This window comes from Equus asinus, chromosome 1, assembly GCF_041296235.1.
Source record: "Equus asinus isolate D_3611 breed Donkey chromosome 1, EquAss-T2T_v2, whole genome shotgun sequence".
Lineage (NCBI taxonomy): Eukaryota > Metazoa > Chordata > Mammalia > Perissodactyla > Equidae > Equus > Equus asinus.
Genome location: NC_091790.1, coordinates 106603758 through 106619906, shown reverse-complemented (window position 1 = coordinate 106619906; position 16149 = coordinate 106603758). Strand labels below are relative to the sequence as shown.

At 37.3% G+C, this 16149-nt stretch overlaps 1 gene segment (V, D, J or C); it reads right to left on the bottom strand.

Moving 5' to 3' along the window:
- Positions 1–306: 306 nt before the first annotated feature.
- LOC106825209 (T cell receptor gamma constant 2-like) overlaps positions 307–16149 on the bottom strand; it is an 83303-nt gene continuing 67460 nt past the window's right edge. Inside the window, 2 exon segments of the C gene segment in view lie at positions 307–903; positions 3064–3111. Of these exon segments, the coding sequence occupies positions 773–903; positions 3064–3111 (179 nt within the window).

Genomic DNA, 16149 nt, shown 5'->3' with positions numbered 1-16149 from the left:
ACATACAGTGCAATTCATTCTAGACATTTTCCTCATGCCATCAGAATGTCCAAACCAAATGAGTGTCAATTGGTCACTTTTGAAAGAGAAGTAGCCTGGGTGCCTTCATTTGACTGTGGCTCCTCTTGGAGCCAGTGTCCCAAAGAAAGGATCATGACCACTATCTCAGGGAAAGAATTAGAGCTCTGTATTGACCATCATCACACGCAACGCTGGATTTGATGGCTCAGGTGTCCGGCTGTTTCTTACCTTGGAATTTCAGTTAAATTTCATCAAATTAAAGGACACATAGACAGAAGTAGACTTTTGATTTGTTTTATTGTGCCTGTTACGAAAAACAATATACGCAATTCAAGTAACAACAATGGTAACTTCAGGATGTGTAAAATGGAAGGCTTCAAGGAGGTCATCTGGTCCAATGGCCTTAAGGAATGTGACTAGAGCTGCATGATGTCTGTACTCAGAAGGCATGATTATTCTGGTTGCTGGAGGAGCTGACGGAGATCGTGGAGAGAGTGGTGCTAAAGGACTACCTCATCGCCCTGCCCCTGAGTAATGGTGAATTCATTGTTGCTACAGAATAAGATTTTCTGTTTGCCCACTGGCTTAGAAAACTATTTTGTAATATTAATATAGCAGAAAAATACACCTGTGAACTGAAATAACCCAAACCCTCAGAGAAACCTCAGCTAGATCCTTAGCAGACAGTTTTAGGGAGAATAAACAATGGAGGAAATTTGCCTTCTTTGTGCCACCATCTGTTACAAACTTTTCAGTCGCCAAAGACTGCTGTTCTGCTAAACAGACAGACGGCCATGATGGCAGAGTAGACCGTGCTCTTGACGAGGAGGAGGAGGTAGATATAATACGCAGACGTGTTGGTGAGCTGCAGCTGCAGGGGGTCTAAGAGAAGTCATATGATTAGTCTCAACTGTCCTTTTATAGGATGGTATATATTAATGGGAGGGTGGCCAGTTATTTACTTCTAATGACCTACATTGCCTTGACACCCTGCACCAACAAACCCAAGAGTAAACATCTACCTTACCACCCCACTAATAACAAGAAAAAGATAACTCGGAATACAATTTACAGGTCATGTCAATCAACAACCTCTGCTAAACTCACTTAGAATATTCCATAATAAAAAAGTAAGGTTGCATATTTAACAAAAGAGTCCAATGGGAAAAAAATATTTGTGATAAATAGCTTTTAGTATTTCCTTACCCCACCATGTCTCAAAGCAATAATAATAGCTAATATTCATTAACCACCAACCAAATGCCAAACACTCATTCTTAGAGCTTTGGATGCACAGCTTTAATCTTATTTAATTTTTATAATAACTTATAATATTATTGTTTTCATTCCCATTCTACAAAGAATCTGATGACAGAGAGAGGTAATTTCCCTCCTGACATGCGTTTAGCAAGTACCAGAAACCAAATTTTCATCCCAGCACCATGAATTCAAAGAACACATTCTTAGCGATTCTGTCATTCTGCATCTCTGAGTGCAATAAATGTCTCAGACATCAAAAGGTTAAGCATAACTATAAAGTGGAATTCTGATTTAGACGCAACTGAGCCAGCAGACATTGTGCATGCAATGAGATTCCTATTAAGAGTACAATCCATGGAAATTTGGTGGTGTTCACAGTGGGGTGGGTGGGAGGTTTGATTAAAGAGGGCATTATATAAAATAGACAAAGTGGTTAATCCAAATTCTCTAAAACTTTAGGAAGTTGTGGCTCACTCAGCTGTCCTTCCTAAACGTCCCTGATTGTGGCTATGTTATAGGATATTTACCCTTAATACCCTTTAAAGTTTTACAAGAAATGGATGAAGTCAAGAAATAATTAATGATAATGATGGTGAGCCAGACTGGCTATTCAGTGAACCACATTCTGAGACTCTTCCTGTGGAATTCCCCTTTTTCATGTTTTATCTTCATAGAGTCAAAGCTCCAGCATCTAGTACTTGTGGTGGAAAGAGATCTCAGAGGCAATGTGCTCATACTCCTTGCCCTTGTTCAAGTAAGATGTTAGCTGAGGTCCAGAGCCCCCTTGATATTGGAAATGGAGGGAAGATCAACGAGGCTAGAGCCAAAGCTTCCGGTCCCTTTCTTTGTACATATGTAGGGAGAAAGAACAAGAAGCAAGTACTGATTCTGTGCCAGCCAAATGATATACCCTATGCTAGACATTCCACATAGATGACCTTAGCTCTTCAATAGCTGAGTTAGGTGTAATTATTCATGGTTGGCAGAGGAGGAAAATGTTGCTCAGAAAAAGTAAGTGATTTTCCAATATTGATGAAAACTACTCATTAAAAGAACTGGGGTTCAAGTCCAGTCAGTAATACTGTGAAGCCCTTGCTCTTACCCACCCCCCATCATGTGTCCATTGTGTCTCAAGTACATGGCTGTGAGTTTCTTGCAGTAGGACTATATCTTAGAGGAAGAAGAACGAACGGAGAAAGTGTATGACCTCTGGATTCAAACGGCTGGTCTGAAAATCTCAATCTAGTTGTGTGACATGGTGCCAGAGACTTAGTTAATTTTAGCTCATTGCCCTCATCTGTAAAAGGGGGAAAAATATTCTACCAATTCATAAGAGTATTATGAGAATTAGACAAGAAAATGCATGCAAAACCCAGCCTTATGCCTTCTGTATATGAAGCTCTCAGTGCAGTCAATTCCTGTTTTTAGGTGCTAGGAAGGACCAGAGATTAAAAAAAAAAAAAACGAGGTGCAGCTTAATATCATATATTCCTCAGTGATAACAGACAAATGTCATACAAATGAAAGAAGTCCATTGTTGACATAATTCAGATACCATCACCGCACGTTCCAAAGTACAGTCATCTCATCCCCAAGCCAGCATTTACTGTGTTAAGACAACTCCTAGGAAATGATGGATTGATTTAAAGTATCACTCAGTCTGGTCTTCAATACCCTGCCTTTCTGGTTTTTCTACATTAAACCACAGAGGTTCAAAACTTAAGTTTATTCAGAGGAAAAAATGCTGTCACATGACTTAAAGGCAAACATACAAAAACTTACCTATTTCATCTTTCACACAAGCTTTTGTGGAATTGATAGCAGGGACTTCTAGAAGAAATGAGAGCAAGCATTAGTCAGTTGTTCATGTCCATCATTTCACAGGGTGATATATATGTATTTGCCCGTTTTGTGTCTGTATATGTATAAATACATATGTAATACACACATATACATATAAAATCTTCTAACAGAGAGACGGAATATATTCATTAAAAATATGAGGCACACAATTCCAGGAATAATTTGTCTTTGCTACTTTAAGCTAGTGAAGTTGAAAAGTTAAGTTGGTCAGGAGGGAAAAATCCTAAAGTGTGACAGAGGGGGAAACATTAACAACAACTTCCTGCTTTCCTCTGTTGGATAAGCTATTATAGAATCAATAATAGTGGTCATTGAGGTGACAACTGGAAGAAAGGGGAGCAAGATTAGTCAATTATTCATGTCCACTGCTTGATAGTCTGGGTATGTGTTTATAAGAGTATGTGTGTATGCGCGCCCGCACACACACACACACACACATAATCCACTGACAGAGATATCGTCCCTTAAACTGTGAGCCCCACAACTCCAGGCACAGTTCATGTGATTCTATGTAATTCAGTGGATCTAATTCATGAACTGTGTTTCTGCACACGAAGATGTTGACCTTCACGAAGAACACATTTTGTCCTTCTTTGTCACAACTGGACAGTAATACCCAAGACTGTCTTGCTTTCCTTCTCTATTCACAGCTCCTAGCACAGTGCCTGTCTCAAAGGAGGTTTTGGACAAACACTTGTCGAATGGAAAATTAAATAGAAAATGCGGCTACTCTACAGTCTTCAGCACACGCTGCTGACGTGAAGAGTTGCTACCAAAATCAATTCATCAAATCTTAGAATCCACAACAGAATCTCATGTTTGAACGTAGACAGAATAGTCAGATTTCCCATCAAAACAAATGAAAGCAGGCACATTTCCAAATCACGCACATCCCCATATCCCCAACTGATACACATGATTTTCTGGAGTTGTGGTGTTTGTGGACATGACAACGAAATGAATAAAGCTAATAGCTATTGAGTGATTATTACTGTACCAGGCACTATGTTAAATGCTTCACATGCTTTATCTCATTTAATGCTCCTGTCACACTGAAGTGAGTTGTATTTTGGAGGACTCCTTGTTACAAATAATAAAAAAAAAAAAGCTTTGGATTATAAGTAACTTGTCAAGAGTCACACCAGTGAGGGCAGAGCCAGCATTCAAAGGATCCTTGTAGCAGCTTCAGTGAGAGAAAGCATGTGGAAAGTAGTTTGTAAAAATAATCCATAGAAACAGGAAATAATCTGTAGAAACAACATAATTCCACCACTGCGGACACAGAAAACATCTTCTCTCCCAAGATGTTAAATATTCTTAGCAAATGAGCTTTTCATTACAGGAGCTCAGCATTTCAGTGAAATTCTTGCCAAAGCTAGAAAGATATGCCACGTAACATTTATGCATCTCAGAATATATACAACCTGAGTTGACACTTATCTACAGTGTGAAAAAGACAGGCTACCCACACAAAGATAATTTTTTTTTGAGATAATGGACTGTTGGACGGTGGAAAACAGAGTTGAAATCATGGTTTTGGTTTATCTTTTTTCTACTAGACATGTTCTTGTGCATATGGATGTGCTTCTGGTATGCAATTTTATGCACTCAGTGATATCTCTTTCTGGTGGCTCTAAAACCGGGTGTAAATGATAAGATTTGGAGTAAATTCCAGGAATGAAAATGTTAGCATAATAATGTTTAGATGCTAAAATATTTTCAAGAACTGACTTTAATGTTTCTTAAGAGTCTCTTTCTTCTCCTTAACAGTGACTTATTCACCAAAAGATAAATCAAATTCTTATTACCATGCATTGATTGAAGCAAAAACAAAGTTAACACACTTCATAATAAAATCTGTGTAGGTATCCTATATTCTCTTTCTCAACCAACGTTGGCCAAAAACTTGAACTAGACTAGTTTTATCTTCTTCAAATCACTTCGCTGATTTTTACTTCCAAGTAATATTCTTAGCTTTTATCAAAAACAAAGAAACTTCCAAGAAACAACATTAGAAATTTGCTGTAGAGTGGCAGCAAGCCCTTTTGCTTTACACTAGCTTTGTTGCCCTGAGAAACCCATGGAGACATGTTTTTCAGAAATCAGATGCCAAATAAAACACATTATGAACTGGAACTTCTCTATAACAATCATCACCATGGAGCTTACTGTACTTCGTTTTTGCTGATTCCTTGAAAAATCCCAATGTAACGGACACTTGAGCTCAGTTGTCATATTAAATTTGTACTTTGCATATATTGCTTCGCCTCTATTTCCTAGCTGTAGAAATAGTAAATCAGGACTCTTTTATTTTATTAATCTTTCCTTAGTGAGTTTTAGGAAAGGATATTAAAAAACACAATAAGTATAAATAAATGCATCTATATAAGCAAGTATTTTCACTGACAACATTTCATTTACACTTCCTCACGGACCCAGGAGAAATATAAGGCAAGCGTTCTAACCAAATTTCACTGATGAAACTAGGGATCCTAGAAGATAAAAACTGACTTCAGAAATTCAGACTGGTACACAGCAAAGGTCTTCGCATGATTTGTTCTGTGCTTTTCCCTCACTGCTTCAAAAAGGTTTGTTAACCACAGGGAAAAGTACAAACTGATTCCTCCTTATTTATAGGTGCTCTGGGGCCTCTGGTCTATTGCTTTCAGACTCAGGTCTAAGTTACAGAACCAAAGCAGGGACAAAGGCACATTCAGCCCTCTGTCCCCAACACTGTCTAAATATGTGCAGCATCTGCATCAAAGGGACCGCTTTGAGACATCATGCCTGAATCACCAGTGACCCTGAGTGATTAGGAAGAGAATCTATTCTCCTACAATAGTGCATCCTCCTTGAGTCAGTAATCCATGGCAGTGTACTCATCCACACATCCCCCCCAGGCATGACACAGTCGAGCTCTGCAATAAATGTTTCTTGAGCTGCATTATCAATGACAAGAACCACAATAATTATGTAGAATGAAAGCATGTGTGTACACGTTAGCCTCACTCAATCTTTACTTATGAAACTTGACCTTCCAGTGGCATATACAATACAAACCTGGAGAATGTAAGAACACAAAAAAAAGTTCAGAGGCATAATTATTCAATTTTTGGCCGAGTTGCCATCTGGCTACCTTAAATGAACGTCATTTTGTCACCTTATAACATTGTTGTTGGGTTATACTTTGTGTATGGCAAGATGAAAGTTAGAGTGACTTTTCTTGCTGACTAGAACATTCCTAGAAGACATATAATTCTTCTTATTTCCTTATCAAGCAAGATCATCCAAAGTGGAATTTCATTCTGATCATTTCTTGCATGCTAAGTGCGAGGTGCAATCACATATCTTGTTTCATTTAATCCATACAACAACCCTAAAAAACATCACTGTGATAATATTTTGGAGATTGAATCTCAGGCTTTGAAAGGTCAAGTAAATTTTACGTTTTCTTTTTCTTTGTTATGTTCAAAGCCTATGCTATTTTAATTCTATGGGGAAATAGAGAGACATTTATGCTATCGATAAATGGAAAAACGTTTAAGAAAGATGTATATTTGTTTAATTAACAATAATAATGGTGAGCCACACTAGCTATTCAGTGAACCACAAGACTGAGACTCTTCCAAGGAAAGCATTTCCCTATTACATTTTTTATCTTCTAGTGCCAGACCTCCGGAATCATTAGCACTTGTGGAAAGTGATGTCAGAGGTGATGTGCTCATAACTGCTTACCCTTGGTCAGGTAAGGCGTTAGCTGAGGTCCAGAGCCTCCCTGATATTGGAAATGGAGGGAAGATCAGCAGGACTAGAGCCAATGCTTCCAGTCACTTTCTTGGTACATACGTAGGGAGAAAGAGCCACAAACTAGCACTGATTCTGTGCCAGCTAAATGAGATACCCTATTCTAGAAAATCCACATAGGTGAACTTATCTCTTCAATAACTGAGTTAGATGTAATTATTAATGGATGTCAGAAGAGGAAAGCATTGCTCAGAAAATGTAGGTAATTTACTGTTATTAATGAAAATAATCCTTAAAAGAACTGTGGTTCAAGTCCAGTCTGTGATATGGTAAAGATCATGCACTTGCCCACCCTCCAACATGAGTCTGACATGTCTCAGGGCCTTGGTTTTGGGGTTTCTTGCTCTAGGGCTATAACTTAGAGGAAGAATAAGTATATGAACTCTTAATTCCAATGGCAGGGTTGAAACCCCAGACGCAGCTTTGTGGCATAGTGCCAGGGACTTAATTAATTTTAACTCATTGTCCTCATCTATAAAATGGGGAAAAAATATTGCACCGCCTCCTAGGAGTATTAGGGGAATTAAACAAGAAAAGGAATGCAAAACCAGAACAACGCCTTCTGTAAAGGAAGCTCTCAGTGCATGTCGGTTCAATAATTAGCTACTAGCAAAGACTAAGGTCTTCAAAAGAAATCTTGAAGCACCTTGATATCACATATGCTCCAGTCATTAGGAACAAAAACCGGGAAGATGAAGGAAGTCCGTTGTTGAAATAATTCAGAGCCTATCCCTGCACCCTCTAATTTAGTCATCTCATCCCAAACTCACATTGACTGTGTTAAGATGACTCTTAGGAAATGACAGTTTGATTTCAAATGTCACTCAGTCTATTCTGCAACATCCAGCCATTCTAGTTTTTCTATCTCAAGCCAGGAAAGTTCAAAAGTTAAGATGATCCAGAGCAAAACATAGCTATAGCGTGACATCTACGAAAACATGTATAAAAACCTAGCAGCTTTTCTCTTTTAGACTAGGTTTCACAGAATTAATAGCAGTGACCTTTAGAAGAAATGAGAGCACATATTAATTATTCATGGTTATTACTTGAGAGTTGATATATATGTATTGTATGTGTATGTGTTTCTGTGACTGTATATAAATATATACATCTATATTTATGTATCTATTCCTATATGTATACAATCTGCCAAGGAGACACAGGAGAGATAATCATTAAAAATATGTGCCCTACAATTCCAGGCATAATTAGTCTTGTCTACTACAATCAGTCATCTTCAAAGGGTAATTTGATCATCAGGGAAAAATAATGCCATAGCATGTCATGCAGGCAAGCATGTACAGAAACTTACCACTTTGCCGTCTTGGGGAATCTCTTATAGACCCAGTAGCAGTGACCGCTAGAAGAAATGAGAGCAAGGATTTGTCAATTGTCTGGGCCCAGTGTTTGATAGTGTCTGTATATCTTTCTATCTATGATCTACCTACTATCTGCCTATCGATACTGCTGACAGTCAAGAGAGACAGTCACTAAAAATACGAAAGTTATGAGCTCCACAAATGCAAGAATTATTGGTCTTTTGTATTTTAAGCCTTAGAAATACAAAAGTTAAGTTGTTAAGGAGGGGGAAAAGCCTATAGCATGACAGAGAGGCAGAGATACAAAATAACTAATTGCTTTTGTCTTTTGGATAGCCTGTGCAGAACGAATACTAGAGACACTTGAAGAGACAACTAGAAGAAAGGATATTCTTTGTCATTCAGGCAAAATTTCATCTTTAAGGCTAAGGAAGACTGCACAAATTTACTGGACTGAACTTAGAGGAAACAAACTCATCTTGTGACATTCTTGACCACGGTTGCCCAGATAAATATTTTAATACTTGATGTTAATCACCCTCTCACCAAATAATATTTGTTTTTTCAAATTTCCCATTGGTTCTTTTTGGAATCAAATACATAAAAAATCTAAACTTCATTACAAATCTTTCCATACAGAAATAGCCAATGGACCTAACATCTCCAACCTTAGGGACTCATAATTCATCTAACTAGGTAAATTCTTGTTAATATCCTCCTAGCTATGGCTAGGATGCCTCCTATGCTAAGCAGAGAACAGTCTCCAAGGACCTGGTTGGAGTTAGAACACTTATCCACTAGGCTAGAAGCTTTGAAATATTGAGAATTGTTCTATCTTTCTCTTCTTCCATCATTCACCTCCAGTGTCCAGCTCAGAAATTGTCTTCAATGACTGTTTCCTGACAGAATCAATGAGGAAATGAGAGGTAAAACCATGCAGACTCTTTTCATGGACTTTGGAGCTGAAATGGCTTATTGAGCTTACAAATTCCAGTAAACTGGCCCTTCTCTAGGAAATTCATCCATTGTTGTGATGGCATAAATTTGACTGATCTTAGCCTACTTCTAAGCAGCTAAACTAATGAGAAGTGAAATTTATCGATCTTATATGGTCAGTTACTTTAAGTATTGGTGTTTGGCACTGTTGTCAGGGATAAGATGAAAACCAATAACACAGGTTTTGTAGATTATTGGGAGAAAAGAATACAAGGTGGTATCTCAATATAAAGATAAGAGGTATTTAACTAAAGTATCCCTCATCTAAAGTATTATTAACAAGAAATGTTTCTTGAGCCAATAATTTAAAGAATGGTTAACAGATAGAGTCCAAAAAAATCTTAATTTCTAGCCTGAGTCAATCATTTTTCGGGTGTGTATTTCAAAAGAAGAATTTCAATCTGGTTACAATCAGGGATATGAACAAACCATTTATGAAGTAGTTTTGTTTTCATGTATAAATGGCTAGTAGTTGCAAACTTGCTGTTCATATGCTAAGGTCAAGTATGTGGCAGTCAGACAAGAGTCATCCTAAATTGTTTTTTTGTAAAAGATATCTATCAGTTTTTCATTACTAAAGTAAAAACAGAAAAAAAATTACTTACCAGAGGGAGTTACTATGAGCTTAGTCCCTTTTCCAAATATCTTGATCTAGTATGATCTGTCACACTGGTTACAGCTTCTACAAACACTCAGCCTCCTCCTAAACTTCATGATGTACTTGTGGTCAAAAAACTGTGTACTGGTAAATTGATCGTCTGGGTTCCTTTGGAAGTCCTTGAATATAAGTTTTGTGACATCAGATGTTTTATAAGTTTTCCTCACGTAAGTTGACACCAGCGTCTTTTTTCCAATGAGGGTTTCATCCTTGAAAAGCACTGGTGGAAATGGAAAGAATAAGAGCAGAATAAGAAGAGATCAGGCCCAACTGGTCCACCAATCAAGTTACTAGGAAAAGCATTCACAGGATTAAGAGTTTTTTTTGTTTCCAGGTGTTCAATTGTGTTGAAACTGCTCAGAGATCACATCAAAGGGAAGGCCTTTTTGTTCTCACAAACACCAGGGCTGTTTCCTTAGAAATCTGGAAATGTATTTCTGAAAGGAAGAAACTCTTCAGTAACTGAAATGGAATGACGCCAATAAAAATAGACTTGAGAAATGTGAACAAATTTCTTTCTTTTGTATAAAGCCACTTTTACCATTTGGTAATAGGATTGCTTACCCAGCAATGCCAAATGAGAAAATAATTTCTGTGATGACACTGCTTTTCATGGTATAAAAGAAGAAATTTATAGAATTCTATCTTGTATTAAATAATAGATTCTTTATTTGAACTAAATTTCAAATCATATCAAGTATTCTTTTTGATCACAGAATGTGGAAGTAGAATCAAGTATAAGAATAAAGCTTGACAAGTCACATATACTACAGAATAACCATTTGATCAATGATGAAATGAGAGGAGAAATTTAAAAATACCTAAATACACTCAGGGGCCAGCCCTGTGGCCAAGCAGTGAAGTTCGTACCCTCTGCTTTGGCGGCCCAGGGTTTCACCCATTCAGATCCTAGGTGCGGACATAGCACCACTCATCAATCCATGTTGAGAGCACATCCCACATAGCAGAACTAGAAGGACCTACAACTAGAATATACCACTATGTACAGGGGCTTTTGGGGAGAGGAAGAAGATGAAAAAAAAGATTGGTAATAGATGTTAGCTCAGGGCCAATATTTAGAAAAAACAAAGTTAAATCCAAATGAAAATGAAATACAACATATCAAAATTTATGGGATGCAGCAAAAAGCGATGCTAAGAGGAAAGTTTTTAGCAATATAGGCGTATCTCCTAAATAAGAAAAATCTCAAATAAACACTGTAACATTATACCTGTAAGAACTAGATAAAGAAGAACAAATGAAGCCCAAAATCAGTAGAAGGAAAGAAATAATAAAAATCAGTGTGGAAATAAATGAAATAGAGATTGAAAAGATAATGGAAATGATCAGTGAAACAAAGAGTTGATTTGTTGAAAAGGTAAAAAAATTGACAAATCTTTAGTAGGCTCACTAAGAAAAAAAGAGAAAGAGGCCAGCCCAGTGATGTAGTGTTTAAGTTCCCACACCATTCTTCAGCAGCCAAAAGTTTGTGGGTTCGGATACTGGGCACAGGTCTATGCACCACTTATCAAGCCATACTTTGGCAGGTATCCCACATATAAAATAGAGGAAGATGGGCTCAGATGCTAGCTAGCTCAGGGCCAATCTTCCTCAACACAAAAAAAGGAAAAAAGAATAAAGGGAGAAGGCTCAAATAAATAAAATCAAAAATGAAAGAGGAAAAATTAAAACAGATATGACAGAAATGCAAGGGATCATAATAGAATATTATGAAAAGCTATATGCAAACAAATTAGACAGCCTAGAACAAATGGATAAATTCCCAGAATTGTACAACCTTCCAAAACTAAGTCAAAGACAAACTGAGGACCTGAATAGGGCAATCACTTGAAAGGATGTTGAAAGAGCAACCAAAAATGTCCCAAAATACAAAAGTCCAGGACCAGACAACTTCTCTGGTAAATAATACCAAATATTCAAAGAATATTCATTACCTATCCTTCTCAAACTTTGCCAAAACATTGAAGAGAAAGAGACACTTCCCAACTCATTTTACAATCTCAACATTACCCAGATTCCAAAAACACACAAGGGTGACAAAAAAAAGAAAATTACATGCCAATGTCACTGAGCAACATAGATGCAAAAATTCTCAACAATATATTAATGGATTGAATACAATACATTAAAAGGATCATGCATCACTATCCAGTGGGATTTCTTCCAGGGATACAAGTGTGGTTCAGCACCAACAAATCATCCAACATGATATACTACATTAACTAAATGAAGAATAAAAATTATAGGACTATTTCAATAGATGCAGTGAAAGCATTTCACAAGATCTGGCATCCATTTATGACAAAACCTGTCAATAAAATGGGTATAGAAGTAAAATACCTCAACATAATAAACACCATATTAGACGTGCCACAGCTAACATCATACTCAGTTAGATAACCTGAAGCTTATCTCCCAAGAAGAGGAACAAGACAAGGATACCCACTTTTGTCACTCTTATTCAATATAGTATTGGAAATCCTGACCAGAGCAATCAGGCAAGAAAAGGAAATAAAAAGTATCCAAATTCTAATGAAGAAGTAAAATTGTCACTATTTGCGAACGGCGTGTTTTTATATATAGAATACTCTAAAAAGTACACCCCAAAATCTTAGAAATATCAAATGAAAACAGTAGAGCTGTAGAGTACAAAATCAAATATAAAAATAAGTTGTGTTTCTATACACTAACAATGAACTAGCAGAAAGAGAAATAAAGAACATAGTTCCATTTAAATTGCAACAAAAGGAATAAAATACAGAGGAGTAAATTTAGCAAAGGAGGTGAAGACCTATACATTGAATACTATAAGGCACTGTTGAAAGAAATCAAAGACAGAAAGAAATGGAAAGATATTCCATGCTCATGGATTGGAAGAATTAACTTAGTTATAATGTCCACGTTACCTAAAGCAATCTGCAAATTCAATGCAATCTCATTTGGAATCTCAATGACTGTTTTCAAGGAAACAGAACAAAGAATCCTAAAATTTCTATGGAACAACAAAAGACTACAAATAGCCAAAGCAATTCTGAGAAAAAAGAACAAACCTGGAGGTATCACACTTGTGAATTTGAAATCTACTACAAAGCTTTTGTTTAAAACAGCATGGCACTGGAAGAAAAACAGACACATAGATCAATGGAACAGAATTGAGAGCCCAGAAATAAAACCACACATCTACGGGCATCTAATCTTTGACAAAGTTGCCAAGAATGTACATGGAGAAAGGAAAGTCTCTTCTGTAAATGGTGTTGGGAAAACTGAACTGCCACATGAAAAGGAATGAAAGCAGACCATTATCATACACCATACTCAAAAATGAACTCAAAATGGATTAAAGACTTGAAAGTCAGACCTGAAACCATAAAGCACCTAGAAGTAAACACAGGCAGTACATGTTTTGATATCAGTCTCAGCAGTAACTTTTTGAATACCATGTCTCCTCTAGGCAAGATAAATAAAATAAAAAACAAACAAAGAAATAGGATTACATCAAGCTAAGAACTTCTTCATAATAAAAGACACCATCAACAAAATGAAAAGACAACCCACCAACTGGAAGAAAATATTTGCAAATCATATATGAGATAAGGGGTTAATTTCCAAAACACATAAACTCATAAAATTCAACAACAGCACAAAGAAAAACCTGATCAAAAAATGGGCAGAGGGTGCTGGCCCCGTGGCCAAGTAGTTAAGATGGTGTGCTCCGCTTCGGTGGCCCAGGGTTTCACTGGTTAGGATCCTGGGCATGGACATGGCACCACTCATCAGGCCACACTGAGGCAGCATCCCACATGCCACAAATAGAAGGACCCACACTAAAATATACAACTATATACTGGGGGGATTTGAGGAGGAAAAGCAGAAAAAAAAAGAAAGAAGAAGATGGGAAACAGTTGTTAGCTCAGTTGCCAATCTTTAAAAAAACAAATGGACAGAGGATATGAGAAGACATTTTTCCAGAGAAGATATATAGATGGCCAACAGGTACATGAAAACATGTTCAACATCATTTATTATCAGGGAGATGAAAATCAAAACTACTATGAGAGCCAGTCCTGATGGCTTGGTAGTTAAAGTTCAGCACTCACCATTTGGGCGGGCCAGCTTCATTTTCCAGTTGTGGAACTGCACCACCCATCTGTCAGTTGCCACGCTGTGGCAGAAGCTCACACAGAAGAACTAGAATGAATTACAACTAGGATATACAATCATGCACTGGGGCTGTGGGGAGGGAAGAAAAGAGGAAGACTGGCAACAGATGTTAGCTCAGAGAGAATCTTTCCCTGAAAAAAAAGAATACAAGAAATAACAAGTGTTAGAGAGCAGGTAGAGAAAAGGGAACTCTCATACACTGCTGGAGAGAATTCAAACTGTGGTAACCAATATGGAAAACAGTATGGAGATTTCTCAAAAAATTAAAAATAGAAGTATCCTATGATCCATCTATTTCACTTCTGAGTATTTACCAAGAAACCCAGAAACATTATTTGAAAAGATATATGCACCCCTGCTTTCACTGCAACGTTTTTGACAATAGCCAAGACTTGGAAGCAGTCAAGTGTCCCTCCATGGATGAATGGATAAGGAAAAAGTGGTATATATAGACAGTGAAATACTACTCAGCCATAAAGAGGAGGATATCATACCATGTGTGACAATATGGGTGGACCTTGAGGGTATTATGTTAAACAAAGTCAGTCAGAGACAGACATATACTGCATGATTTCACTCATATGTGGAATATAAACAAACAAACAAACACATAAAGAAGAAGAACAGATTGATGGTTACCAGAGGGGAAAGGAGAGAGAGGAGGGCAAATGGGGTGAAGAGGCACATATATACGGTCACAAATAAAAACTAGACTTTTGGTGGTGAGCACAATGCAGTCTACACAAAAGCCAAAAAATAATGATGCATGCTTGTAATTTACCCAATGTTATAAACCAACTGACCTCAAGAAAATAATAAAAAGTAAGTAAAAAAAATTAAAATCTCAATAAATGGCAAAAAAAAAAGTAACTAAGTATTGTTACCACTATGGGTAATACTTCCTATCTGTACAAGTCAGGGAAAAAGAGACCTTCAAGTCCAATAAGCCACCATGAGCACCCTAAGAATGAATTGCGTCTCTAACTTGGGAGATGGGATCAGTAGGAATCAGGAGAGAAAACAGATTTTGTTTTTACAAAAGGCAAATGTTGTTAGAGAAAATGAGGTCAAGACAGAGAGCATTGCAGACGTTTCTAATCGCCAAATTTCACATGTGGTCTGTCTCTAAGTGCTGAATAATAATATGCTGATAGATTTAACATTTGAAACATTAGTTCCTTTTCAAATAAATTTTGAGATAGAATTAAAAAGTCATAAATGTTTTCTACTAGACCATTTGAGGGCTACAGAAATGACATAGAAAATTATAACCAGGATGCCAACATCCAGAGATGACCACTCCAAAGTTGTGCCCATTCCTCTGAACCCATTCTCAGAGCTGAAAAACATGAACCCTCAAGACGAAATAGTCAACATGGAATTCAGGGGGCCTCACAATTGTTTGAACTGTGATTTTACAAGATGACTCCTGGGTTACAGACATCACATTCCCACAGTACTAGGATATATGGAGAGTTGGAGTATAGATACGATATATGAAATCAGTGATTTTGAAAATATTCTTGGATTTCTTGAGCATTCATTAGATAATATAACGCTGCTTCTGTTACTCAGAGTCATTGTGTCTCACCCACTTCACATATTAAGGACAATAAGTTGAGTGAAAATCGTTAGGGTCTTTCAGGCATCCAAGTATACAAAAATCCCCTATCCATTGGGCAGTGTGAGAACCACAGTAATAATCAACATATTCATCTCAGTTCATCGGACATTGCCTGAGTCCCCACTGTATTCGGTGCTGTACATTCTAGTAGAAGCTTTCAGTGTTTCTATGAATCAGAAGTTTAACCCACCATTGAATCAGCAAATGCTCACTTAGGATGGGGCTGGTTTCCTCTGGCTGGTTTGCCTTTGGTGGGTGTGGTCAAAGTGTCCTTGGGGAAGCTACCTCAGCCTAAAGGAGAAGGGCAGGAGGAGGAAGTGACTCCAAACATGGACTTGTTTTTCCCTCAATAGAGGTGGTTTGCTCCAAGCCCAAGGTCCTTGTCCTCACCAATGTGTGTAAGTCAAACAGACTATAGAATC